The 12,998-nt window shown below is 36.2% G+C and overlaps 1 protein-coding gene and 1 long non-coding RNA gene across 6 annotated transcripts in view; one reads left to right on the top strand and one right to left on the bottom strand.

Moving 5' to 3' along the window:
- LOC135693083 (prolactin-releasing peptide receptor) overlaps positions 1-10,970 on the top strand; it is a 27,778-nt gene extending 16,808 nt beyond the window's left edge. For 3 of the 5 annotated variants that reach the window (XM_065211456.2, XM_065211455.2, XM_089111026.1), the window contains one exon: positions 8,376-10,970. In XM_065211456.2, the coding sequence (XP_065067528.2) occupies positions 8,389-9,930 (1,542 nt within the window). In that variant the 5' untranslated portion in view covers positions 8,376-8,388 and the 3' untranslated portion in view covers positions 9,931-10,970. Of the gene's footprint in view, positions 1-5,538; positions 7,281-8,375 lie in introns of those variants that run through there. The other 2 variants (XM_065211461.2, XM_065211460.2) reach the window with 2 other exon arrangements.
- The window catches only part of LOC148958951 (uncharacterized), a 16,690-nt gene extending 3,692 nt beyond the window's left edge, over positions 1-12,998 (bottom strand). The window contains exons 1-3 of the long non-coding RNA XR_016144235.1: positions 12,947-12,998; positions 12,222-12,293; positions 5,954-6,023 (exon numbers count right to left, since the gene is read on the bottom strand). This is a non-coding gene — a long non-coding RNA (uncharacterized LOC148958951). The remainder of the gene's footprint in view (positions 1-5,953; positions 6,024-12,221; positions 12,294-12,946) is intronic.

The raw sequence follows: 12,998 nt of genomic DNA, 5'->3' as shown, positions 1-12,998 counted from the left end.
TCTGCTTTACATTTCGCTGGCTCATTTAGTTTTATTTACCATTTTTTTTCTCTCTGCTGATATTAATCGTGAAAAGTGATATTTTGTGGCTACGCGGCTGACACTTGTAAGTGGGGTCTTGTAACTGCTTGCATTTATTACGATATGTGTGCATAAAGCCTAATAAAAGCCTAGGATATTAGATTTTTATTGAAAGACCTTGTTTATTCTTGTTTGTATGTTGATAAAGAATGACTGAAAAATGCCTAATAGTGAGATCATAGGTTTACATCCACATATTTTCTTTTAAAAACACTATAGAATGTAATGCAAATACTGCCTTATCAAAGGACTTCTGGCATCCATACTTCCTTAAGAATCAGTACTGCGTACACTGGAAAGCAAACAAAAATTTCCGTGATTTTTCAGCATCCAGGAAAACGGTAGAAGAATGGGAAGCAGTTTCCGGTCAAACACTTTTGAAAGCTATTGGTCTACCTTATAGTTTCGCCGGGTGTTGCCTTTCCAATTTTACTAAAAAAAGATTAGCGGAGTAATTATGGCCGAGTGCTTGAGACGCCCACCTTTAAACCTCAGCTTTCCAAAGAGCCACTTCAGTCTTAACCCTTTGTGCTCGATGTGGGCGATTCAACTAACCCGTCAGGAGTTGATCCTAAAATGCAACCGAACAAAATTAGCAGCAATGTCATTCGACCGTCGAGCGTTGTCGACCTTCCCAATCGGCGCTGGCTAACTGTTTAAGTTTCAAGCACAAAAACAAAGACGTACTGTCTGCATAAGAATGGGCAGTGTATGCGATAATCTTCACTGACAAATTCAGGCTCGTAGCGTCACCTTAGATTTTCAGGCAGACAGACGCAATCACTTTCGAGCCAACCTTGATTTTTGTCTGAAAAACAACGTTTTGATTTTTGCTAATATCTTTATTTATTTCGTTTTTATTTTCTCTTGGTTCTTTTTTCGAATGGTTTCTTTTTGCCTGAAATAGCTGTCCGGCACTGTAAATGCAAAAAGGTACACTTAAAGATTCTAAATTGTTTCTTAAATCTATAATGAGAAATTTTGCTGTGGTGGGTATGCTTCAATCTAGCATTCAGCAACTCAAATTGTTTGCATTTTATTTTTTGTTAATTGCTTTACAGAGCAAGATCCCTCTCCTCCCAGGTTAACTGACTCTCAAATGTTCCTTACTATAGATGCATACTTTGGCATAATGTGCCACTCCTTAAATTAGATGCACCGTTTGGTAATTATCTTATGTTTCATATACTGAGCAACATCGGGCGAAAAGTTGTTTTCAATATGCAGCTTACATGTCTATAGAGCAAAGCACCTTCTCAAACTTGAACTTAAGTTTGAAAAACTACAACAGGATTAAATGTGTATCCATATTTGCTGCAAGGAGAAATACACAGTTACCAAAGATACTGTTTTTACGGAATGCAAGATAAATCATAGCAAAAGTATCATTTCGCTAGAACAAGGAGCCCAGGAATCTTGAAGCTATTAACGCTTTCTTCCAATTTGATAGTCAAGAGAACGTCAAAATCTGATACTTTTTAATTCAATTCTTCAGTGCTTTGTGTTTTCCTTGAAGAAAACTTCACAATTTTGTCAAAACTTCCCTAAAAGATACAGGTTTTTTCCCTAGCATTTTAGATCACAAAAAAATCTTGAATGTAAAAATATTCAAACCCTGAAAAATTTGCATCGAAAAAGAAAAGGTCCTCTATAGTTTTCTGAAATCAGAAGGCAAAGTTGTTAAGAAATATGTATACATTCTCTTAGATATCCTTATGGAGTACTTTAAAAGCAGATGAATAGCAATAGAACTTAGAGTCGAAGAGAATACTGTGTGTAGGTGTTCATGTTGCAGAATTATCTAATGCAGAGCAGACTGTAGTATTTCAATGATATAGCAAACCAACCCTAAGAAGGACGATTTTCTACAATTGTGAAGCATTCGTTGTTGCGTGTCCTGCTTACACAGCGCGAAAAAATATTACTTTCTGAAAAAGGCATTACTTGATGCAACGGTCTTCGGTTCGAAGAATCTCTCAAGCTTAGGAATGTCTAGATGGGAAGGGAAGGTGTAGTTGAGAATACCCCTGAATGTGTTACTATCATATAATCTTCGTCTGTCTTTTGAAATGACATAGAAAGCAGCAAGACCAAATCTTTAAGAAGAAAGTCTTAAAGATCAAATTATAATTAGATATACCACAGCTCGTCTCTACTTAACAAGAATACTGTTGAGCCAATTAGTTGAATGCCGTGATATTCATTTTTCATACCTCAATTATAATGTTCTAGACAGAATAATCTTAGTGTGGCAAAATGCTAAAAAGATGCATTTATCTAATACGATCAGCTGTAATGGCTAAACCCTTTAAACGCTACATTGTGGAATCTATTATTTTTATTTTTAGCCGTGGCTAAAGTGAAGTTCTTAAGAAAAAAGTAGAGTGTCACCTCTCAGCTCGCCATAGACTTGCTTCGTCTCCAGCCATTGACATTGAGGTCATTGTCACAGGATGGGGCGAAAGGGGGCCACCCGACAGAAAATTAGAAGCAAAACTCTGCCATATTTTGTTTGTAAATATGTGCCATTCTTAAAGAAGACTAAGGCTTTTTTGATATGCAAACTGGCTGGCAAAAGTTTCATAAAACCAAAGGTCTAATAAACGTCACTTTGTAATAGCCCTCTGTTCACTCTCGACTTCTCTTATCTTCAAGGCTCAAATCGGAGTTCACCGAAGCTCCTTCAGTTTCTATTTCCTATTTATCAACACAAATAGCAAACTAACAAACAAAGCATTTACTCTTTAACAAACTTCGAAGACGACATAATGATATCTGCATAAGGCAACCAAACAAGCTTAGGATATCGAAAAAAAATACGTGTTCACTTCGTACTGGCACTTCTTGGTATCTGACATTGACCTATTTGTCTTTCCTGGAACCATGACGTTTTAGCTCTGTTTATGAATGTATATGTTGCTTTTCTTGCCTATAGAAGCAAATACACTTGAAATTGCTTCAACGATGAAGGAAAAAACTGTAAAGTTATTTCATAAAGTCATTCGAAGCATTATAGAGCATGAAAACAAAAAGAAACGTCAAAATTTTTGAGATCATATTGTCGCTTCAAGATTGAATAAATAAATGCGATCAAATACGAGCTTTCCCGGCCGATCTTCTTAAAGCTTCTGTTTGTTTTACTGTCATCAGTTTGTGTTTTTATCTACCTATGATTATTCATGCTTTGTTTACTTGAGACAGGTCATTAACCTTGAAGTTAGTCTAAAAGAAAGATAACGCAGTTTTAAGTCGAATAGATTTATTCAAATCTCGCATATCTATTTTTGCTTATGCTGGAAAATAGGTGTAAAACGAAAAGTCTGCAGAAAGCTTTGACTTACTTCATATCAGGTTACTTGCCGAAAGCATTTTCAAGAAATTCTTTACACCAATATGTGGATAATAAAGGATAAATATAAACCATTTCAATTTACGAAAACGTCACTAGGATTATTGCTGTCTCCGTGTAGAGCCTGTCTAATAATCAAAGGAGCAGGCTTCCCTCCTCCCTTCCTCTAAATGTTTGTATACAAATTACGTTTTGCTGACTGCTATCGCGAAGTCTCCGATACCCAGCGAATTCACATCTATGATTTACATAAAAACCGTTTTGAATCAATGAAGAGACTCAGTCCTGTTATTGGTCTACAACTTTTTGGCAATCGAATACAGGAAAGATCCTTTCATATTACTTTAAGGAAATGTCTACAGAATAATGAATATTAACCCTATTTATCTGCCTCCATACATCTTGTATTAAATAAATAGTTCACAACGTCTTCAAACTGGAAAAGCTAGAAAAACAAACAGAACAATATTCATTGTTTATAACTTGCAATGCTTGTGATTGCAAAGAGCTAAACAGCAAAATCTGATGTAATCATGAATTATCTGGCTATTCCAGTAATATTTTTCTAATCATAATAGGAAAAGTAGTCATTTTTTAATGAAAGCCTGTTGTCATCGCCTTCAACCCAAGTATGTTTATATATTTTTCTAAGAGATTATCAATTACGGTTTATTTACACTTTGTTATTACGAATAAGCTTAGTAATGTTTTGAAACTCTCTATGATATTTTCAAACGTCCTTTTTATCAAATACAGCAACAAAAAGTGATGACATCAAAAATCGGCTGGATATAACTAATTCAAAATTGAAAATGATTAGTTTCTGATACGGTTTGATTTTGTGTGGTTATGCCTGCTTTTCAAATTTACTTATGTTTATGATCGGGACAAAACATTTTTCAGTGAGCTAGCAGTATTCTTGTTTATAAGCATCCTTTGATGCACGCTAATGCGTTCTCGTGTGGCACGGAGAAGGTATCCATATTATGACAACTTGTTTCTGATGTGCTCTTTAAACTTTCAAAATTAATTCATCAAGTGTGTTATTGTATTTTTAACCTAAAATCATGAAGTCTCATCCTTGACAAGAAAACTCCCTCTTCAACACTGCTGCGACAAAAAGACAGTTGGTGTTATGCCTACTTTTTCTATCCTTTAAGCTCATTTCTATCCTTTGCATACTATGTAGGGCGACAACAATTGTTCCTTCAGCCTGAAAAGGCAAAACTCCCTCCCTCTCGCCTGGTTATTTTTTTCATTGGCATTCCAATTAACTTGATAATGCTAGGAGCAATTTACAGCTCTAAATCATTGCTCATTTGCTTAAATTTTCTTCAGTGCTATTATCTGTTCTATAAACAATATGATATATCATTTATCTTTCGGCTACCAACTCAGCTGATCAAAACGGAAAAGGAAACAAAACCCTCAATTTGCGGTGCGGACCACTGGGCTATTGAAAATTAGTACTATAGCAGTTTCAATTATGTTTATCAAATCAAAATGATAGAATTGGTCATGCAGTTGGATCTATGTCTGACCAACCATGGATTCGTTATAAGCTTCAAAGTCCTTTTGTGTATGCATTGGCAAAGTCACGAGCTGTTTGGATCATAATTGGTGAAGTTACTAAGTGAAAAATCCAGGCTGCAACGACTCCTAAGTCGGCGTATCAAACATTTCATAGTTTCTGTGGCTCGAAGATCTGTACATCAACTATAAAAGCCGAATGTAGCGTCAAACCATTCATTTAATGTTGCTATTAATAAGATTGCACTGACAACCTATAGCTGATAAGACTTTTCACATTTTCTTCCAAAGATCTAAATGCATCATACCATAATAAATGTCACACATGAATAGATTTTTTAACGATCAAATCTACACGATTTTTGTTTGCCGAGACAGAAAGATGTCCAGAACATAAATTTATTGGCAAGACATACAAGAGATAATTCTGCTATTTCATCTACAACAGTACAAGCGATACAGGGGATAAAAGACATTAGTAACGACTTGTCGATTAAAGGTCTATTTTTTCTTGTGCCATGCTGTCCTAGAGTCCTTACTCTATGTACGTGAGTACAGCGAAGAATAATAAAATGACGAAACGCCATTAACCAATGCTCGTTATGGCGACCGACCTTGTGGGAGTTCCTGGACTTTCTCCTTGTCCTGATAACCAAACAAATGTATGATAACTATGGTTACTCCTGGCTGTCTAACGCCTTTTCTTGTTCGGGAAACGAATAAGAGAAAGACTCGCGTGAGTGAGGCAACCTTCAATCCTGGAGTGAAAGAGCATGCGCATGGAATGAAGTCATTATTTTGCGTGCTGTTTGACTCTAGGACGTAAGGTTGCCTCACAGATTTGAAGATTTTCACTCGATCTTCTCTCCAGGCTCTGGGTCTAAAACAACGTGAAAAATAAAATGGTGCGTTTTATAGGGCCCAAATGAAACAACGTAAGCAAGTTATTATTCATCTTTTTCTATCTACACGTGGAGAGAAATTCGCACTTACTTTCTGGGTAATTGTTCGAAGTCATACTTTGAGCTGTTGCAATAGAAGAGCTTTGCTTGATCATCTTTCTCTGAATTGAAAATAAAGAACAGTAATTAAACTGACATACATAACGATCTCTTGTGGAGAGCACCTAATTTCATCAATAATACTAATCGATAAAAATTGTTAAAAGCAGCAGGGTACAGTCAATGAAATATCCAAGATTTTTTGTACCCTCAAAGATCTTTCTTCCTACAACACACAACCATGTCATTCGTTCCATTCTCGTTTGATATGAAGAAATATCTATTGTTGTCTTTGACTGACTAGCTAATTCAAAATGAACAAAAACTCATAATTCAGGGATGCAGTTCTTTAAAGAGATGGTTTATTTACATTGTTACTTATCCAAACAAAGATTCAAAGTTTTTTAAACTAAACACTTACGAAGCATTGATGTGTGCAAGTGCGTTGACGATGTTTACAGATTTTGTTGGTACTTTTAATTCAATCCGAAGACAACAGACTTGATTCTTAAAGTAAATTCGACATTCAGATAAATCTCAGTTTAAGCGCCGTTTTATTTCTTACTCGAGAAGGATTTAGAATTTCGACAAGGCTTTTATAAAACCCAGTTTAATAAATCGAAGTTCATCGGAAACCCGTTAAAGGATTTCGTGCCTTCAGTATGTTTGTACTTCAACTTCGTGTATTGAGGGCTTCACAAGGCCCAATTGATGCATTGCAATTATGAAGCACATTGCAATAGGTATCTATAAAAAATCCGACATTGAAGATTATCCTGCTGTTGGTCAAGCCCTTCCGTTCATAACAGAAGATGATACTATCAAAGTCAATGCACCAGTGATAAAAGTCATTACACTGGAGACTTAAATGTCTTACATTAGAGATACCTTTAAAGCCTTTTAAGACCTGTATTGAAAAATGGTTTATTGAAAATGTCCGAGGCCTCTCATATACCAATAGGGGATGAAAAGACCATCTGCCCAAGTATTACGTATGCACTAGACAAAACTTCGAAAACACACCCCTTTACATGCAAGAGAGGACTTGATACAGTCTGTGGTTCTTGAAGGTAGTTTGTTTATTGTGGTTTGCATTGAAAACGAGGTGTTTATTTTGAACAAATAATGAAAGACCAAAGTGGAAGGGAGGGTTATAGATCAACTTTGCTGGAATTTCGCACATTTGTTAAGAAGGCACAAATCTCGAACTGTGTGGTCTGAACTGGGTCTGAAAGGAGTCATGAAATAGACTGTTGATTATTTTACGACTTCATCTCATCGTTCCGTTGATATCAATCAGATTTGCCATTGGAGTCAAAGTATGTGCTTTTAAATATTTTTTCCATATTTTATTTTGTTTCTTTTACTGAGTTACCGTAATGCTCGTGAAAATCAAATAAATTTAAAATTGATCCTGTATGTGCTGCTAGGCTGCTTATTCTGATGGTATCAATATTTAGTATTTTCAAGGGTAAATTTTGCAAAAGGAAATCAAAACACTATATTTTTACTTCATTACACGGGCTGTGATGACAACTGCGACCAGTGCAAAAACGAGACCATAAAGGGTACATGCAGCTCTTGCTTTTCCTGTTTCCTTGACTAAAACGATGAAAATAAATCATGTTTATCAGAATTGATAAGATTTTTTACACTTTAAATAAGGCGAGCATAGCATTGATGTTTTGTTTTCGAGCGGTCTATTTGTGCCTATCTCGCAGCGTCTCGAGATATTCAAATATCTATGCTTGAGGACAGGGATGGGCAAATTGTTGGATCAACTCAGCCTTGTAGCAAGCCTGAAGTGATTCTGGGCTTTTTAAACGCAACCCTTACAACCTGTTACTACAATAGGCTCTTCAAGAAAATTTAGTTCATCAACAAAAGCCTTCCATAGATTTATACAACAGACGTAAAGATACAGAGCTGCGTTAAAGTGTAAAATAACGCTCGCCAGCAGTACGCAGAGTCGTAAGACAAACCTTGTCATAAAAATGCTTTTCTTTTTCTTGCTTACACGAAAAGTTAGGCATTTTTAATTTCACTTTATATCAAAGATCATTATTAAGCAAATTCTAACCATCGACAGTTGTTATTTTCACAGGATTTTTGGAGTTGTTATTTTCACAAGATTTTCATAAACCTACTTCTCAAATTTAGAAAATTGTTCCACACACAACATTACAATGAGCCTATCAGAAAGTATTTGTAAATTAAAGTTATTTATATATGTATGAAATAAAGGCAAATATTTATGAGCAGAAATTGAAGAGGTTATTCGGTTCTGTTCTAAAGTATATCACATTTAAAATAACTTACCTCGGACATAAATGAATTTTTTTGTATTGCTTGGGTATTTCAATGAAATTTTCCAGAAACCTTATGCATTCAAAAGCATTTTTTTCTGGTTTTAGATTCGTGTTTTGGATGCAAAGCAAAGACGAGAGAATGACTCGTGGTGACTACGGTACAAATATCAACGGTTCTGTATCCTTAAATCGTACTTTATGCAAATTGGATCTTAACCATACTTTATGGAATGAAACCCTGGTCAATCTTTGTGCCAATCTCACTGTAACGTCTTTAGATTCAACTAAACGGAATAAGACGACAGGTTTTGATCAGAGACGTGAATCACAAGGATCGTTGATTTTTCGATACTTTTTGATTGCATTGATATTCGTTTTAATCATAATTGGCAACAGTCTAACAATCCATGTTGTGAGGAATAATCGCAACTTGACAAGCATTAAGAATTATTATTATGGCTACTACATCATGAATCTCAGTATATCTGATCTGTTGGTAGGTCTTGTTTGCCTCCCAACGACTCTGCTTTACTACATAATGCCTGGTCCGTGGGTGATGGGCCTTTTTCTATGCAAACTTTTCCCAACGTTGCAAATCATGGTTGTTTCAGCGAGCATATGGACTCTCACCGTGATCACATTCGAACGATTTCTGGCCATTGTGCACCCTCTAAAGCCTCGATCGACTTCGAGAAGCGTTCGATTCAAAGTTGTTGCCGTCTGGATATGGTCATTCATAATCGCTCTGCCTTCATTCATTGCGTATAAAATAGGGAGGGATAAACAATGCCAAGAAATTGGAATAGATCACTGGTACACGATAGTGCTATTCTTGATAAATTACGCACTACCACTTAGCTTTATATTTGTGACTTATCTCAGAATCATTGTTGAACTCAAAACACAGAGCAGTACTGGCTCTCAAAGAGAAATCGCCAACCATAAAAGGTTCTTGAAAATGACAGTGATTCTAGTTGTGAGTTTTGCGCTCTGTTTCTTGCCTAGCAATGTGATATTCTTCATTTTTGGCTATGCAAACGTGAAAATCGATCCTCTGACAATTTCCACGATGCTACAGTATTTTCATGTCCTTATTTGGTTCAACAGTTGCCTGAATCCTTTCATATATGGTAGTGTAGATAAATACTTTAAAAAAGGCTTCAAAAAGGCCTTAGGCCTCGGATCAAGCAACGATAGCCAAGACAAGACAAATCTGTCAAAGATGTCAACAGGCAAAGGAGACAAACACGCTCATGCGAACAATCATAAATGGCTGCCTCCAAATGCACCGAAAGACCGAGGGAAAAGAAAACTGGAGGAAAACCGATCTGTGAAGTTTTCAGAACCTCACCAACTTGCTTTATCAAACAACAATCCATCAGTGGGATATTGCAGACTAAATGATGTTTCGCCTCAAGAAATACCTAAATTGAGCGATAAAGGATTCGTTAGTTTTGTGTTATACCAAAGTAAACAGGGGTCGAACATGAATCTTGCAGAAGGCGATGCTGAAGAAAATAAGGAACTTTTTGTTGACCTCGGATCACACAAGAAGACAGATAATGGAGGGTTTAGAAACTCTAATGCAGTGTTCTACGATCTGTCAAATAAGGAGGAGCTGCAAAGAGAATTCCAATTATCAAAAGAAACTGCGATTTAATGCACAGAATAGCTTAGAAAAACAGAAAAGTTTCAGTGAATTTTGTATTCAGAACAGTTTAGTTTTGAACATATATTCTAAATCCTCGCAAAAAATAATTATTAGAGCGCAGCTAGATTTACAAAATTAGGAAGGCCCAGGTCACTAACTAAGATTCATTTGAATACAATTTCTGGGTTCACAAACTTTGCACTTTATAGGCAGGTCATACTGAAATCGGATCATATTTCCATCCCTGTTAACAGAGTGCCAAAAGATCAAAAGCTAAATAGAACCTTAACAGGTAACAAGATTAGAAGAAACAAAAATGTTTTAACGCCTTGTTAGAGAACAGGTTCAACTTTTCTTCTTGATGAATGCGTTTTCTCGTTGAATTTCAAGTCTAGCTTGATTTTAAGAAAACAAAGGACTTACTAAAAGGAAGTTAAGACGCATCCATGGGCCAATGAAATGAAATACATAATGCTTTTTGGAGAAGGTATAGGGTAGCATGCTAGCTTTAGAAAATACAAATTTTTTCATTAGAAAATACTAAATTTCATAAGGAGGTAAGTAGGATAATTTTGATTATTAAAAAATAATCCTTTTTATCTTGCATCCTTTGTTGTAAATACGGTAACTTTTTATGCCTTAAATAAGTGTACCAAATCAGACTAAATAAAACTGCAAAAGTTTCATCCTTGACTAAGCCTTTCTCCTGAATTGAGAAACTTCAGACTGTACATGCACATACTGTACATAAAGTTTCCTTTGCATTCAATCCTGCTACAAGTAATAAAAATTTAGCTTTATACATGTAACAAGCTACTACAATTTTCAGGCAGTTTCATTTTTAGAGTAATTGTCCGCCAGGCTTGCTAGAAAGTAAAATGGCAGTGAGAACGACGTGCAGAACTATTCACACAAAGTTTGCTTGAAAGGGAATTACAGTCATTTCATTTTGACAGCCATCAATGTTTTCTGCCATAAATAGCTTGTGTAACGTTTTGTTGAATGTTTCATTCATTTTTATCAAATATTCGCCTTCCCCTAGGGCAATGGCGTCGCCAGCCACTAAGCTCTGGGGGGGGGGGGGGGGACAAACCAAAAAATTTAAGCCAAGCCCTTTTAACTACCAGAAAACGCCCTTTTACCAACAGGGAACGCCTATGACTAACTTTTGTTTGAAAATTGGCAGTTTGAAAATAGTAGGATTACATCACAAAAAGTACGGTGTCAAAATATTACCCCTCCCCCAATATTTTCTCATCGAATTTAGAGAACTGCTGAGAACTGGGAGAACGTGTTCCCCCAGACCCCCCTCCCCCCATCCCGTGGCGCCGCCACTGCCCTAGGGTATACATGCTATAAAAAACAGGGGTACTGAATATCAGTAAAAAGCAAAAACCTTCAGTTCCCAAACCAAAATGATTAGAAATAATTTAATATTGAAAAATTGCAGAACTCCAAAACTCTATGATTTGGTATCAATGAGATTGACTGATTGGGTCGAAACTTTATACGCTTGCAATTCATATTCTTCAAATGACTCGCAAATTCTTCACAACAAACTTCAAAAGAAAATTACATCTAGAACCAAAAATGCAAAATGCAACGACATCACAATGAAGAAATTCTTAAGAAACAATTGGTAATTAAGATTGCCGCTGCATTAAGAACAGGTAGTACTCAAAGAATTCCCTTGTCGCTTATGAGATCAATTGGTGTATAATAAGTTCTTTCCAGTAGAAGTTGATGAATTGGCCAATAAATAATAATGAGCTTATTTCAGGTACACCAGAACATGCAGTCCCATTATGGTAATGCTATTTAACCCACAAAGATGACTAAATGAGTTTGTGCAATAAAGAGAACCGAAATCGCCCTCTTAAGGCATATCTTAAAACAATAGCAACGAGTCTGTGAAGACTTGGGCTTGCTTTGGGAAAGAATGTGTTTGTAACATTGATACGTACCCGACAGAAAATAGACAACTTTTGCTCAAAGTCAAATGTTGGGGCATTGGCAGGCCTTAAGTATCAAGTTCAGATCAATTCATGCTTTGTATTTATAACAGTCCTTACTCTTATCTGTAACAATAAGCTATCAATTAGGTCTTGATTCTCCCCGCTGCTCCTACCCAAGGACCGAGATACAACTTTTTGTTTGGGGGGGGGGCAGAACAACCACCACATTTCACAAAATAAAGTATTTTTTAAAATTTTTTAAAAATCTTAAAACCCCGTTTACCAAAACAACTTATAGTTTAAAACCTTCCAAAGAATATGGCATGCTGATACAGTATAGCTTACCTCTCAAATTTATGCCGATTTTCGAAAATATTGATTTTCCTTCGTCCACCTTGCAATTTCCCGTACTATGCCCTTACGCGGAAACGTCTTTTTGCCAATATTTCCGCTTGAGTGATTTTGCCTCAGCTGCACTAGCGCCGAAGGCGCCGGTGTCATATGCGTTTCGGTAACCTTATGCATTTCGGTCCGGGTACTCAAACGCATGGCAATTTTGGTTATGCAAAATCGTACCCAAGCACTTAAACAATAGGGTACCAAAACGAACTTGGAATTTCGCATGCAAAACGGTCCTGGTACAGAAACCCATAACAATTTTGCTTATACAAAAACGTACCCAATCTTTTAAAAAACAGGGAACTGAAACAAATGGTGGAATTTAGCATGCGACCTGGTCTGGGAACACAAATTTTCTGATTCATAATGTTCAGAATGTAAAGAACAATCGAACTATTTCTAACAAGGGGGTACTAACAAGAAGCGGTGCTGTGATTTCCCTTGTTAAGTTTATGCAAAAAAGTACAACATTAATGGCGACTCCAAAGTTTTCTTGAATAAAAAGTGTGAAATTTTGAACAAAAAGAGCATTGTGTTCTATTTGTTAATTATAATGTGTCATAATATCGAACTACGATGAAATCACTTGATTTGAAACACATTGCGTTTCACAATGTTACAATTTTGCATAGGGTACCAAAACGCATATGACACCGCGCTAGATGTCTAACTCGGGTCATGCTGCGTACTGCCAAGTGAGGCAAATTTGTTAACTTCCACCAT

This window comes from Rhopilema esculentum, chromosome 11, assembly GCF_057945365.1.
Source record: "Rhopilema esculentum isolate cy_ngs chromosome 11, ASM5794536v1, whole genome shotgun sequence".
Lineage (NCBI taxonomy): Eukaryota > Metazoa > Cnidaria > Scyphozoa > Rhizostomeae > Rhizostomatidae > Rhopilema > Rhopilema esculentum.
The sequence above is the reverse complement of the archived record's forward strand: the minus strand, read 5'-3'. Positions and strand labels throughout refer to the sequence as shown.